We start from the raw sequence: 16165 nt of genomic DNA on the forward strand, positions 1-16165 counted from the left end.
CTGAGACAACAACAATCTTCAAATACATCAAGCACAAAATCAACGAGATGACCCTAAGAACAACTCGAGTCCATAAAATAGGTGTTATAAAATTCAAGCATAATCACTGACACTTTTTTGGCTATTTTAATACATAAAATATAGTACTAATTCATTACGTTGTTTCGTTTGTTTTAGACATTTTCAAAAACGTCTGACGATTTTCAGTGTATGATTATAAAAAATGAAATAATCACCCTAAAGTTCTTTATTAGCTACAAAGCAAAAAGAAAAATTATATCTGTTCGTAAACAGAGAAGTAAATACTAGTACGAGTACTTAGATGTTTTGCCTATTTATTTATAGATTTGATAAGTAACGTGAATGATTTATGTAGTGGTGGTAAATTATGTAATAAGCTTCAATAACTATTTTATACTGTAATAAGAATTAAATTTGAATTTCCACTCGGAATTAATACGCATCGAAATTTTTTTTTTTTTAAATAAGCTTTTTATTCAAGAGGAATTTGTTCATAAACAAAATCGCCCGTGACAACGAAAACTGTAAAGTATTTGAAACGTGGATATTAATATATAAATGACATTAAAAACTTGAGTTTTGAGAGAATCGTGCGAGTGGCATAATAGTAAGAGTTAATTCGTAAGTGTAGTTAGTAGTTTATGTAATTATATTTCTAATACGAGCGAAAATGGAAAAAAAAATGTAATAAGAAAACGGAAAAATTCAAAAATAACTTTATTCTCCCTTTTTACATAGCTCGAGCATAGACAAAAGAACGGTGAGCAGAGAATCGAATCGACAGTTTCACCAAGTTGATATCAAAGTTTTCCAATTGAAAAAGTTTTAAAGACCGGGAAATTTATTATTTTCATGTTAATTAAAGTTACCTCCTTAGAAAACAATGAAAATTACGAACAAAGGATTCGAAAAAAAAAGACATGTTATTTTGGACATTATTTATTTCACAAACTACGACACAGTTTCCACATTGAAAATGTTATTTTAAGAAATATATTATATCCTATTTATTAATACTATAATATAAGAATTGTCACGGCACAATATTATTTGCTATTTTAGTTTTATTGGCATTGTCATCAAAGGATCGGGATATTAAATTAAATGTTTTAAAAACATAGAATAAATTTAATTCAAAACACTTATTTTTATGCCTTAACTATTTATTACCTACTGCATACGGTGAAAACTGAATTGATCAGTTTTCAAGCCGTAAATATCTAAACACTACGATTAAGCTCATTGAGCCCGGGGTCCGCATTAATATTAAGATTAAAAAATATATACACTATTATACTTTACATTCATATTATAGTCTTAATAACGTAGAGAAATTTTTATGTTTAATCATCGCCTTGAGATACCTACGAGAAATTTTCCTTAATCAATTCCCCAGTTTAGGCAAATCGAATTATCGTCAGCTAACCAAGCCTATAAATCTAGTTTTTATTTTTATTTCCATTAAATGTAGTACAATAAAAACTGACATTACGCTTTCGCGATTTTTTTTTCTACATTATGTACATTTTTTTTCTAACAACCCTATTTGTAAAGGTATCATTATTCTTAAATAATAACAAAGTGTTATTCTATTTTATTATCTGTTTCCTTATTCTATATAATAGTCCAACGAGTCGTGATTCCTTATGACTAATTTGAAAAAATACTATTTTATTTAAATATTTATAATCGGTTATAAATTATTTTGATTAATTAGTATCCTTCGCTTAAAAGAAATTTGAAACTGCCTAAAGGGTCTACTCAATAGGTACCTTATTGAAAATCTGATTTATTTAATTATATTGCATGAAGATAAATGAAGACATGAGTGTATGAAGGGGTTAAGTACCATTTTTAAGATTGTTAGAGATTTCACATTGTATGAAGGTGTTATGTGCTTATAAACCATATTAGACCTTAAAACTCTAAAGGTTTAAAGGCTATTTTTAGAAAATTGCATGTGATGAAGGAGTTATATACGAAGATAAAGTACAAGTAACACGAGTTTTTTGCCCGTTTTCTCAAAATTAACAAATTGTATCATATCCCCTTCATCCACTCATGTCTTCAAATATCATTTCGTGGCTGTCAAACCAAAATCTGCTATGTGCAAAAACTCTATTTGGAATCAACGATTAAAAATATTTTTGTATAAAATTTTATATAAGTGAATTTTTAGGAACTTTTGGAACAGGAATTTTGAATTTTTTATATCAAATGAAACCTATAGATAAATATTAAAGCTACACATAGACACATAACACTTTTTTTATACGGTAGATAGAGCTGTGAACTATATGAAAAGGTCAAAAAGTAAAAATCTCAAAAGTGCACATAGCAAGCAGATTTTGGTTTGACAACGACGATTTGAAGAAAATGTTCGGGAAATAAAAGTTGTTGAAAATTCTTTTGGGGCGTAGTGTCTGCCCAATTTCCGCTCCACCATCCTAGCTATTTCTTCCGGGAAGCAACAACGCGTTTTACTTCAAATTTTAGAACTGACGCCACATAAGACTTACTTTTCGACCTGTGTCTGAAGTTTGGTGGCGACAGTCACAAAGCGGTGTCTACGACTTTAATCACACCAAACTACAGGTGAGCCGCGACCTCGACTTCCCTCGTACAACAATAAATAAATAATTACAGACGAAAAGATTTTGAAATACCATACCACCAGTACCATATGAAATCTATTTTATCCAATACATGTATCATATTCTTTATTAAACGTTGCCTATTAAATCGATGCCTCCAATGAACACTACTCTAACTCATAATTTTGAAATTTTCGTTTTTCACGCAAATCGCTTCACTATTTCAAAAGTATTACAATTAATCATTATTGATGGGGTTCGAAGCAAGAGTGAATCAGATAGTTACACAAGAAAACCATAAATATATCTGCAATAATAAAGATTTTATCAACTTTTTTCGTTTAAACGCTCCTCCTGTAAATCTACGAATTTGGAGTTAGCGTAGTGTTCATTGGAGGCATCGAAATTAAGTAATCCTTATATTAATGATACGTTTCAGTGACGTTTTTATAATATTATTTGTACAATTATTCATATTTTCACATAAAATTGAAAGTGTATATATATTAGATAGATATTTCTTAATTAAACATCCAAATTTATTTTTTCAACTACAGTACTTTAATAGCCCAAAGGGTCGTGATTCTTAAATACTAATTTGCAGAAAAATACATTCTCAGCGAGATTTTAGATGTAATATTTTTGTTTTTCCAATTTCATTAATATTTAAATATGTACTATATATAAATCATTAAAATGTCGAAAAATATTGCTTAATTACATACATTTTTTAAATATAAATTTTCTAATCTATAAAACTTATTCTATTTAATAGCCCGACGAGTCGTGATTCTTAATATTAAAATAATAATACGCTTAATATTTAAAAAAATATAGAAATATAATGTATAGTTAAAATATACACAAATACATTTCTTAATGTTTAATTCTATAATCTACAATACTTATTCTAGATTAATAGCACAACTAATCGTGAATGTATGTACATAAAAACATATTTTTATTTTTAATGTTTGATTACAAATTAATATTATCGTAGCAAATAAAAAATTGCGATTATACTCATTACAATCGAGTTGTATACTATTAAGGTTTTTTAGTCTCTTGAAAACATTAGGTAACCAAGAATGAAGATACCTATTCACAAAATGCTACTATGATTTACATTTAACTTTTTAATAATTCAATTTAATGGTATCATTATTTTAAAATGTGACTTCAATTTTTAAATTTAATAAAATTTACAATCTATTTTAATTTAAAAACTTGTTTTAAAAACATGTTTTTAAATTTATGGGAAGCAAAAAACTGTGCATTATATAATTAATGAAATACTTATGTCATTTGTACGTGAAGGTACTTTTTAAAGTACATAGTAAAAGTGAATATTCAATTATTAGTTTATACTTCGGAATTCCGTAATAGCCATGAACTACTTAGGACTGATTTTTAAAAATCAAATGAAAGTTATCATTCTAATAAACAATAAAATAACTGAATCTTTTCGATGCCTCCAATGAACACTACGCTAACTCCAAATTTGTAGATTTACAGGAGGAGCGTTTAAACGAAAAAAGTTGATAAAATCTTTATTATTGCAGATGTATTTATGGTTTTTTTGTGTAACTATCTGATTTACTCTTGCTTCGAACTCCATCAATAATGATTAATTGTAATACTTTTGAAATAGTGAAGCGATTTGCGTGAAAAACGAAAATTTCAAAATTTTTAGTTAGAGTAGTGTTCATTGGAGGCTTCGTTCTGAATCTTTCAGCGCATTATCAAAAGCTGCCTTTACATCGTTTATTGAATATTATCTTGGGCCATTAAATGATATTTTAGCTACTGTTTGGTGTTGTTTCAATTTTATTCAGTTTATGGTTGGTTTTAATGGGATTCGCGAAATCAATTCGAAGTCGTTCGAATTTTAAAAAAAAAAACTGTTTAAACTCAAAACACCTCCGAATTCCTGTTGTACTAAACACAAAAATATTAACTACTGTTTGTAGATACTTTATTATTACATGTTGCTATTTCAAATAGATCTTGAAGAAGTTACTCTTCGAGACTTCAATTATTAGCGGAGAATTTGTAAAACAGTTATGAAATATATCTATTTTTTTCTTGCATTTAAGAATACCTCAACATTTCGTAAAATTAATACTAAAAAATAGCATCAAGTGATTAAGAAATTTTGTTATAGATCCTTTAATACTATATTTACACTTAAAAACTAAATAATTCTGTATGGACTCTAGAAATGTCACAGTTTCATAGAAAAATATATGTCTTATGTATACATACTTACTATTAACAAACTATTTTAATATACATATTTCCATTGTATGAACTGTATATAATAATTCTGTATTTTTATTTATTTACAAAACGATCGTAATGAACAAAATATCTAAGTGACAATTTTTTTTTTTCATTATACATTTTACATATTTTTTATTTCACAGACAGTCGAATGATTTTAAGGTGCAGCTTTCGTAAACAAATATTTAATACTCAAATTAGATTAGTTTACTAGATAACTAGACGACAAGTATGTTGAGATCAACTTTCGAGATCTGTTTACTTAATTATTGTACAAGTGGAAGGGAAAATTGGATTTAACAACATTTACCCCTTTATTCTGGATCTCGACTATATAAATCAGAATATACCTATTTGAATTTTTTTTTTATCTGGCTTGAGTATTTTCATAACGTATCTATAAAAACAGAAATACTATTAATGAAGGAAATATTGCGCAAAATATATATTTTCAAGTTGCCATATAGTAAGTAGTAGTTGACTTATTTTCATGTTAATTATTCGTTGGGTGGGCAAAATGGACATTTCCTATCGTAATTCGAAGTTTAGTCGATAGGAGAACCGTCAGACAATAAATATCCTTATCTATATCTGCATTACGTTATTGGTGAGTCATTAAACTTTCGATAGATGTTCATTACGGCCGTAAGAACTAATGCCTATATAACATTATTATTTACCAGTATATAAAAAAAAACGCATTACCCAAAAATATAATACATGAAATGCTTAATCTTTTCTAAACGCTACATATCTGACTTAGAAGAACAGGTTATTTTTACTTACATGCTTATTTTATGTAACTTAAATTAATTATGTAACTACTTAAGTATTTAAATAAATTACTGTCCGACTTAAATGATTTTTAAATATGAAATACGGCCCTGTGATAAAATCTTTGTGTCGAGGGGTAAAGGCAATTTAGTTAAGCGACATTTATCTTTGTAATTAAAGGTTTTATTTGGTACTAGCTGACCCGGCAGACTTCGTAGTGCCTCAATCGATAAATAAAAAAAACTTCAGAGGTGTCAAGGGACACCCGGATGGAACGAAGTTCCTTTCGATTAATTAGTGAAGGAATTGTAATTTTTTTTTTAAGTTATAATAATAAATTACGGCATTATGAAGAAGAAAAAAACAATACTATGAACTAAATTACTATTGTTGAAACGCTATCTCGAGAAACTGTACTCATTACGCGGACCAATCGGATACGAGCAATGCCACGCGATAAGCGCCTACACGTTGATTGGTCAGAATGACGGATCTAAAAAGTGTCGTGACAACTTTTCGTAAGAATTTTTTCCGTCTAGCCCCCTTTCACAACGCGCGATAAGGAACTTCGTTCCAAAAGACCTAAACTTTTGTATAAAATAAACTTAAAACAAACAAAAGGAATCTGTCCGACGGGGACACATCAAAGGCAAAACAAAATTGTTATTTTTATTTAATTCCGGGCATTTTCATATTTATCTACCTTTTAAACCTTCTCTAGATTTCCACAAATAATTCAAGATCAAAATTAGCCAAATCGGTCCAGCCGTTCTCAAGTTTTAGCGAGACTAACGAACAGCAACTCATTATATATATGTATATTATATATAGATTAGCATCAACGGTTCGATATTTTTAATTGAACTTCAATGACGTTTACCCCGTTCCAACAGCCGAAGAAGTTTTTGGGTCATATTATTTTTTCTAAATTTTTTACTTTAAATGTCTATCTAGTAAAGTTGCAATAATGTCGGTTAAATCAAAACAAAAACGCCTTTCACCCCTCGATATACATATTATATAGTATATATAATACAGTCATGGAATTTACTTAAGATGCAGCTTGACTATTTCTCTGGGATTGCTCACGTCCATGAGCGACGATCAGTGAGCTTAGTGAGAGTTTTTTAACGTCCTCGATCGCGTAAAAGTTAACTCAAATTTGTATGCAGTTGAAACAGCGCCCCTAGCGGAAAACGTAGGCAAACGTTCCAACTCCATACAAATTTGAGTTAACTTTTACGCTATCGAGAACGTTAAAAAACTCGCAATGAGCACACAGCACTCACAACTAGACGGGCCGTGTCTACACACGCAGGTCTGTCTACAAAGGTAACACAAGTAATATTGATGTTGGTCTACAATCTAAAATTGGTCTCGCACGTAGTAACCGTTACATAGACCTACATCAACGCAACGCATTAAAACAATAAAAATGTATTCCTTAGCTATATTTATATGGTCGATTGAAATACTGAATATTCACAAAAATATCGATTCGTACCTTATATCTATGAAGTGTAGCTCACTTGAACGAGGCTCTTCAAATAAATAAACATTGAACAGGCCTTCTTCGATAAACTTAATGTAATTATGTAATTATTAAGTACCTTAATACTAGTGCGCGTTTCATTTGCGTCTTTCCCTTAACTATCACTGGATTCGCGAACCGTCATTTTCCGTTATTTTCTTAAGTAGATGTTAATAAAAAACGAAGCATATTTACAAGCGAATAGATTTAGATGCAACTTTGAGTTTGGAGGGTAGATTTAAAAAAAAAAAATGCAATCACAAGTGTCCATGAATTTCGAAATGCAATAAAGATTGGTGCGCGCTTAGCATGCGTTCAGGTTTGAAGAGTGAGGCGGCCGTAACGCTTTACAACTGCGACCTTCCTTGGTTTTTGGTAAGTAGTTCACGTTGAGAGGTCTATAATCTCCGATAGCTATTGGCTATGAGCTCACTCGTTCACCAGAATATCCTAAATAGATGATGCATTAAAAACTGAAGTTTCAATATGCAATTCAGGTCTCCTCAATTTGATTGTCACATATGAAACTTTATTAATTAGGGTTGTCCGCGTGAGGGAACGAACCGCATAAAAAAAAACAGTGAACGCCTTAACAAGGCTCGACAAGAGCTAGAATTAGTTTGGATTTTATAATTATTCTAAAGCATTGATTGCGTTAAGAATGATCAGAAGTTAGTATATAAACTTGCCGCCTAGTGTATTCCTACATTGTGTCATAAATTGCAAAGTTACATCTACGTCCACTGTATTATTAGAAAAACGTTTTTTATATATATTTTTATGTTTTTTTTTATAAAAGCTACCTTTTTAACAGTCCAAAAATATTATTCTTAAGTATTAGATATTAATATTTCTCTACAATGATATCTGATACGTGCAGCGCTCATTTTTAATATACAATTTTTTTCTTAGATTCTACCTTAAACTAATTTTTTTATCAATTATTATAAACTAGTTTTAGTTTAGTGAGGTGGTTTCCCATTAGGTTGTATGAAGTATTTTTGTATCTAGAATGTTTTATTGCATTTTACATCCACCAATTGATACGTGTATATTGAATTATTCTCTTAGTGACAGCCTTTTATATCATAGACATTTGACAGAAATCGCCATGAAATTTTTGTAAATTTGGAACATAAAATGCAATAAACTTCTATGGAGGGCGCAGAAATAGGATATATTCAAACAATTTTACTATTTATGCGCCCTTTGTCTTAAATATAAGTTCTAAGATATACTGCTACATATATATAAGATAATATGAGAACCAGATTAGTTTGAGATATTTTAAGAGAAAATTTATTATTTTTGCAATTGGAAATTTCCAGAAATTCCCGAGAATGATTTGGAAGTACAGAATGTATATATAGTTTTAATCGCGTTTTTATTATTATTGTGGTGACTAGGGACGATTCCAGACGGGTCACGTTTCTCTTTCGGTCTTATTGCTTATATTCGTTTTCTAACGTAAAAATCAATTCAGTTGGGAGGCTAAGGCTAAACAACCAAAAAGACAAGACCTGCTCGTCACTCATCTGGTCATCGCCTCAAACGTTATCACAGGACCAATAAATAGCTTGTAATTTTTCATTATACACATAAAAATGACTGAATCGTTTCTATATGAGATATTAAGTACTGCCAGTTGGTTAGCACTAGCAAAACATAATAGTTGAATGCAACTCAGCAATCCTCCACTTTCTGCATGCCTCTCTCTCTTTCAATAATGGTGACGTCAATATAAACTCCATAATGAAGAACAAACGCTTTCAACCATGTTTTGTGGCTGATTCAAAAGTGTTCCGCGTTGCAAGACTATTCAATGCGAATCGACTTGAAATTGAAATACGGTGTGCAAGTTTAGTATGTGATGTTTTACTGTCAGTTTACAAATTACTGCTCTGTGATAATTCTGTGGAAATTATGCCTTATATAATTTTTTTATTTGCGTATTTAACATGTTACTTTAAATTTACGCCGGAATACGAAACGTCACTTTTGAAGTTTACTATTTTAATAAGAATATTTTGATCTGTCTCAAAACCTGTCTCAACTAATACATACGTGTTCTCTCTGGTTTCATTAATCGAACAGACAAGGCTGTATGGGCTTAGATCCCCTTGCTTTTCCTATTAAGGAAATACTGTAAGAAAAAAAAAAATTCTCTGGTTCCCATATTATAATAAATCTAATACGTATATCCATAGAGAATAAACTATGCTAAATATGCGAAATATTACAAAAAAAAAACGGAATACATAAACTTATATTAAAATTAACAAATTTAAATTTAAGAAACCACTATTTAACTTACAAAACGACTGAAACTTAAACTAAGGCGGATTGCCGATATAGGCACGCACGAAAGACGTAAGGTTTTAAGGCAAAAGTAAAAATTGAAAAATCTTTAAAATCTCCAAATCAAAAACAATTTAACGGAACATCTTTAAATGTAATTGTCTAATCATATCCATTATTTCACTGAATTAAACTTTGTTTTGAGATTTTAAGCTCTCGGTTTAAGAGTTAAACATTAAAAACGTTAAAACTTAAAGATAACTTTCTACGTATCGCGATAACATTAAAATTAAAAAACCGTTCACAAACGAATTAATTACCTTTAAGCTTAGAATGAACGTAGTGTCTTGCAATGTGTAAATCAAAGAAAGATACTTTGTACCTTTTCACCTCACGCTAACGCAATCACTTAAGGCTAAAGAAAAAAAAAACAACATTGCAATAAAAATAATATTCAATACATTACATAACCATCTAATACCATTTCGTATGGATTTTTTTCTTAAAGATTAACGGCTACGATAAAATCTACTTTTTAATCTAATGCTATATAATATATAACATATACCATTCTTATGTACAAGGTACCTTGAATAAATAGGTATATTTTTTTCTTTAAAATCTAATTGTATTAGCGTGCCCTAGTCGAGTTTGGTTACATCAGTTTTTAAAGAAATTTCACGACATAGTTTCAGTTTACGTAAGTGACTAAATCTTTTGCCTGTAGCCATTTCAGCATCAACCTTTGTCAATGTTAATTCTGGAAAGGGCTCTGTGTTATTTTCTATTTCAATAGATCACTTGATGCGCCTTTCAGTAATTGATTAGTCAGAGGTTAAAAAAGGAATCTTTAGAAGAATTAAAGAGATATTTACGTTCTATTGTATTTTGTTATCCGATAACGCGCACAGTGGGACAACATAAATGTATTAATAACACGTAATCACAAATGTCTAGAATGTTTGAGCTAAGAGAACTGCGCAATAGTGAGCGACACTGTGGCGCAGAAGTTAGCGCTCTTGGCTGTCAGATCGAGGGGTGCGAGTTCGATTCCTACATCGGACAAACATTCGTGTGACTATTTTTTTATTATTTTCCGATTCCATTTTTTTTTTCAAATATAAATGTCAGATATCCGCGATTACCAAAATAAGTTCAAATGTCCGAAAACCACTCAAGTTTATTTTCATCTAAAACGACTTCTTTGATTCAGATGTTTCTGTAACATTATACTGTGTGTGATGAAAGTTTGCTGAGTACTGAAATAACAGCAGTTTCAAAAAAAGATGGTCCCCAAACGCGAAAGAGGCACATAAACAATTTTACTTTCTTCTCTAAATTAAGGAGTGCTTTTTAGGAATCAAATACTTAAATACTACCTTAAAAGTCTATTGACATACCTACTAAATAGTTTTTTTTCATTTATCCTGCATATATTATATATTTTACAAAGGTTTTTTTAAAACTATCCCTTAAATAATATAAAAGTTACAAATACGAAAGAAAAAAAACTCACCCCCGATGACGTTACAAAATTCAAAAACATAACAATAAAATTATAAAATTCTAATAATTGAACGCAGGAAGCAATTGAAATCAATCTTAAAAATAACATTCGACGTAATATATAATTAACACCGGCTGCATAAAAATTATATTTTATATTAAAAAATATAAACGCTTATCATATTGATTAAGAAACGTAACAAAACCATATTATTGATTAAAAAAAAATAGAATGTACAAAAATTTTTATTATATATACGAAATCAGAACTAATACATAAACTATTAAGGTTCTAATCTGTTGGTCCAAGTAACTGTCTATGTACATGACGTCACTTCCGACTGTCTTATTTGCACCAAAAACTCAATTATTGTAACTCTTTGATGTTGGCATATCGTTAAGAACGTTACAATGTATATTTTAAACAATATTTAATGTAAATCTAATCGAAAATCCGTGAAACTTTTACTAAGGTATAAGAAAAATAAATATCACATCGGACTTATTTCCTAAATAAGAATATGCTTATAAATTAATCTTGTGCCATGACAATGTCTTATGTGTACACCGAAAATGTCTAGCACAACATTCAGGAATCTAAATTATTGAAAACATCTAAAAGTTACATAAGTCTATTTTAATTGAATGAGACCTGTTAGCTGTGGAGAATTTCTAGACTTTTGCAGCCACAGAGACAATAGACAAAGTTAACAAAGCTTCCGCAGTGACTTTAGCGTATTTCAAGATTAAAAAAAAAAACTTTAACTCCTTTAGTTATCCACTTTCAAAATTCATTTATTCGTGTTTCATCCACAGCTGGTTGATGCATTCAAAGTTACAAATATTGTAAATAAAAAATCAACCTGTTAAAAATCATTAAATTGACCATTCGTCTGTTTCCAAAAGAGAACGCGCAGAGGTATTATTGTACTGTAAGTACATTATATATTATGAGTAGATTATGACAGACCCTAGATTTGTTTATCGTTTTTTTTTAAATATAGTTTACAGCTAACAAATCCCAACAAAACCGAATTAAAATCTAATGCTAAATTACTATTTAAACTCAATAACTATGATTTTATCACTCACTTGACGAGTATCTCATCTATGACGACGCTAAAACGTTTTTAATTATATATTACTAATTATTAGTTATTAATTAATCACCTTTACTATATAGACATAAGGTAATATTTTCATTTAGCACGAAACTACTTCAATAGTATCCCTGGTGACGTGTCGACATTGGTGATATAGCTTACAAGTTTTTTTTTTTTTTAATTTACTTTATAAACTACTAAATTCACAAAAATCCCTCACAAATTTTACAATCGTACGTGACTTCAAACAGATCTTGTTTGTAAAATGGCGGCCATGTTTATTATTCGAATTCGGTCAGTTATTTTCTAATTCATCACTTCTTTCATTCAAAACGGCGTCTTCTTTAAAATGTGATTTTATGTCAATCGGTTTGTACGACGCGAATAAGCGCATATTTTACTGAATGCAGTTTTCGACGCATGCCGTCACGTCGGTCTCGCGTGGGATCGCGACATTATTGTCGTCCTCTTCTAACGCTCACATTAGAAAGGGATAGAGAAACACGTACATACCGAAAACCATATTCAGAGCGCAGTAAGCAATTGTGAAGTTCAGCGGTAGTCAAATTGGGGCCAAAACTCTATTGATGATCATAAATAATTTATTTCACTGAACCTTGACGCATCAATGTACGAGTCACGTGCGTTAATGCAATTCCTATAACGTTTGTTTTTCACTAAAAATAGCATGTGGTATCCAAATTTTTTTTTTTTTTTCCAACCAAAAAGGTAGATGAGACCTTTGAGATTCGTTTTCTATTGAATTATTACGATGGGATGAATGTTTCGATCGACTATTTTTATTGAAACAATATACGTTATAGCAACTACATTTTATTGTATGTTGTTATAGCTTCGCATGGGATGGAATCCTGGTGAACTTAGGCCTCTCCCTCGTATTTCCTGAACGTATTCAATCTATGTATCGAACGCAAGCTGCGATCAAACTTTGAGAGCCAGTTACCCCTAATTTACGTCTTACGAGACTAAAAACATTAAAATACTGCCTATCCGTAAACGGCTAATTTAAAGCACATTCATATTAATATCGAATATTAATTTTGAAACTTATCACATACCTCACGGAAGAGTAGAAGTAAAACAAATTCTTGGTATTGAACAAAATATTTACATTCTTAAATTATGAACATTTAAAAAATACTTAATGTGTAATGGATACGATCATACAAAAAGGAACCAGCCACAGATTGTACAACCTAACGATTTATTTTATTTATTTATTTTATTACCATGTTAAAAAAATAGAAAAGAATTTAAAAAAGGAAAGTCTGATGGCGCATGGACAATGCCGATTTTTCGAATCTTCAAGGAACTTTACAAGGAATTCAAATGCAACGCAAGATATGACCATACTTGAAAAAATTAATCTAAAATCATTTCATTAATTTTCATATTGTTTTAATTTGTGACCGGTTCTCGTCTAAGAGTAAATGACGTCATTCTAAATACGTTTAATCTAAACATCGATTACATATTTTTTGAAGTAAAATATGTATATTTTTTTTTCAATTCTAAAAATAGTGTATGAATTGCTACAGCTTACAAGTACAAAATACTAATTTATTAATTATAATCACTAAGAATTGGTTATGAGATTTAGAAATAAATAAGAAGATTTAAAACGGTTTTGTTTCCTCCTGTTTTACGGCTCCGATCTCTTGGAGTACCGCCTCCAGCCCCTCGGGCATCCGACCTTGATCCAATTCCATATTCCATTTGTAGTACTGTTGGCAGAACAATTAATTTCTAATCTTTAAAAAAACCTCGATAGTCGCTGTAAATTCTAAGGTAGACCTTGAGATATGCAGCAATATTAAATTCATAGGGGCTCATTTGGGCTTACGACAGGCTCAATCTTATGAGCTCATTTGGGCTTACGACAGGTATAGCTAATAGCTTGAACTATTTACTTTCTGCTATGATTGATTAACGATGTTAGTGCGTTGAAGGCCAGGCCTGCAACTATGATCAGACTAGTGGACTGCGGTGGTCACAAGATGTCCGCCGAACAAGAAACCAAATTTTGTGAGACAGCGACGAATTTTTCCCCCTGCCTATTCGCTGATAGCCTAAGAGGCTATTTCAGCTACACGCCGGACTCTAGTATTTGACATCTAGGAAGTTAACGAGCACATCGCTGCTTCTGTAAGTCACCCACTATTTTTTCGTTATCTCCTGACAATATTTTCGAAAAAAGAAAACAACCCGGATTTTTTTATTGTACTTGATACATTGTTGCAACCCTAGGGCACAGTAGGCTGTCAGACACGTAAGTCGGTCATGGAGTTCGTCGAAGTCAAAAAAAAATTGAATTATTTGTTTTTAGAACTCACCTTGTCAAGTTCCTTCCGGAGCGCCAAAACGGATCGCTCCCTGTCAGCCACCAGCTCCTCCAGATATTGGTATCTGAGCTTCTTACGGGCGCGGCATTCGCGAGCCGACTGTCGGCTGCGTTCTAAAATTGCATAGATAATATTATGATTATTAAAGACTTCGTTAAATAATTATGTGCTTTAGCAGATCGAAAATAAAACAATCTAGAAAGATCAGAAATGCTTACGAATACTTCTTTTTCTATGGCGGAATTTCTCAAAGACAGAAAGGAGATTTATTACTGGTGGTAGGACCTCTTGTGAGTCCGCACGGGTAGGTACCACCACCCCGCCTATTTCTGCCGTGAAGCAGTAATGCGTTTCGGTTTGAAGGGCGGGGCAGCCGTTGTAACTATACTGAGACCTTAGAACTTATATCTCAAGGTGGCGCATTTACGTTGTCGATGTCTATGGGCTCCAGTAACCACTTAGCACCAGGTGGACTGTGAGCTCGTCCATCAATCTAAGCAATAAAAAAAAGGAGTCATTTTTTTTATTGCATCGACAAATGTGGTCAAAATCTCAATTGTATTGTTCGCTTATTATGTAGATCTCACAAAAATGGGTTGTGTGCCATAGAGCCAAATTCATACTTCCAGTCCATATCCTACTGCTGTACTGAGCTTTTATACAGAAGTTCATTAGAGTGAGAGAGACATTGTTTGAGATGTTCCTCTCATCTCTATCGTACCACCCCCCATCATGAAGTCCAGTGTTATACTACTTAAAACTATTTATGACCACTGTCCGCCGAGCGTTTTCTGGTTTTTTTGGTCACGTCCAATTCGGAACTGGAATGAAAAAGCCCTCCACGGTGTAAACTGAGCATCTGACATGAAATTCTAGAACAGCTTTTTAAAAAATGCTTTTTCCCCTACTTATTCTCTGGTAGCTTCAGGGGCTATTCCAGCTTCTTGCAGACGGGTAGGTAAACTCACGGGCTCAACCTGAGAGAGTTTGCAGTAAGAGCAGTGTTTCGCAGAATCTATCACCGGATCGGAATCGTAACCCGCTGAGAAAATCCGGCGAGAAACTCAGTGGGTAGAAAGAGTCGTCAGCAGCGACCAGCATCTCACCTGTGCCCTCGATATTGCTGATTTCCATATGCATCGGTGACCACACCACATCGATCACCAGTGACCACATTAGATGGCAGGGCATATCAGGACCACTTGGTGTCAAACGGTACTGGACATTGGCCTTGAGAACACGGCCACCCACTTTGAATACCGCCCACAGAGCATTAAATGTTCCACTGCTAAGAGTCCACAACAAATTATTACTCAAATACCATAAATTTGACCTACCCAACCTACCCAATTTAGCCTTCATGTCCTGTTTGTCCAGTTGTGCCTTCCTACCGGGCCTGCGTCCCCGCTTGCCTCCCTCACGTCTCTCCCCACCCTCCGCGCCCGACGCACCCACTGACCCGTATACCCCTCCACCCAGGGACTCCTGCAGAGCAATGAGAAACGTTTCAGATATAGTTATGCAGAAAGAACTAATTTCAAAAAGCCTCATTTTAATTCTTAGGAGCAATTGTTCGCTCTTTCATCACTTTTAAACGCAATCAGAGTCTCTTAAAGTTTTTTCTGGTGAGTCTCCACACATATAAATGAAAGGAGATCCTCATATCCATTATCAACAGCGACTTCAGTAGCA

At 32.0% G+C, this 16165-nt stretch overlaps 1 protein-coding gene across 5 annotated transcripts in view; it reads right to left on the bottom strand.

Annotated features, from left to right (window-relative positions):
• Positions 1–944: 944 nt before the first annotated feature.
• The window catches only part of REPTOR-BP (REPTOR-binding partner), a 29238-nt gene continuing 14017 nt past the window's right edge, over positions 945–16165 (bottom strand). For 3 of the 5 annotated variants that reach the window (XM_028180375.2, XM_028180585.2, XM_028180515.2), the window contains 3 exons: positions 15811–15958; positions 14465–14586; positions 945–13855 (listed from right to left, as the gene is read on the bottom strand). In XM_028180375.2, coding sequence (XP_028036176.1) covers positions 13748–13855; positions 14465–14586; positions 15811–15958 — 378 coding nt within the window. In that variant the 3' untranslated portion in view covers positions 945–13747. The remainder of the gene's footprint in view (positions 13856–14464; positions 14587–15810; positions 15959–16165) is intronic. The other 2 variants (XM_028180448.2, XM_089739393.1) reach the window with 1 other exon arrangement.

Source organism: Bombyx mandarina, chromosome A1 (assembly GCF_030267445.1).
Source record: "Bombyx mandarina strain Sakado chromosome A1, ASM3026744v2".
Classification (NCBI taxonomy): Eukaryota; Metazoa; Arthropoda; class Insecta; order Lepidoptera; family Bombycidae; genus Bombyx; species Bombyx mandarina.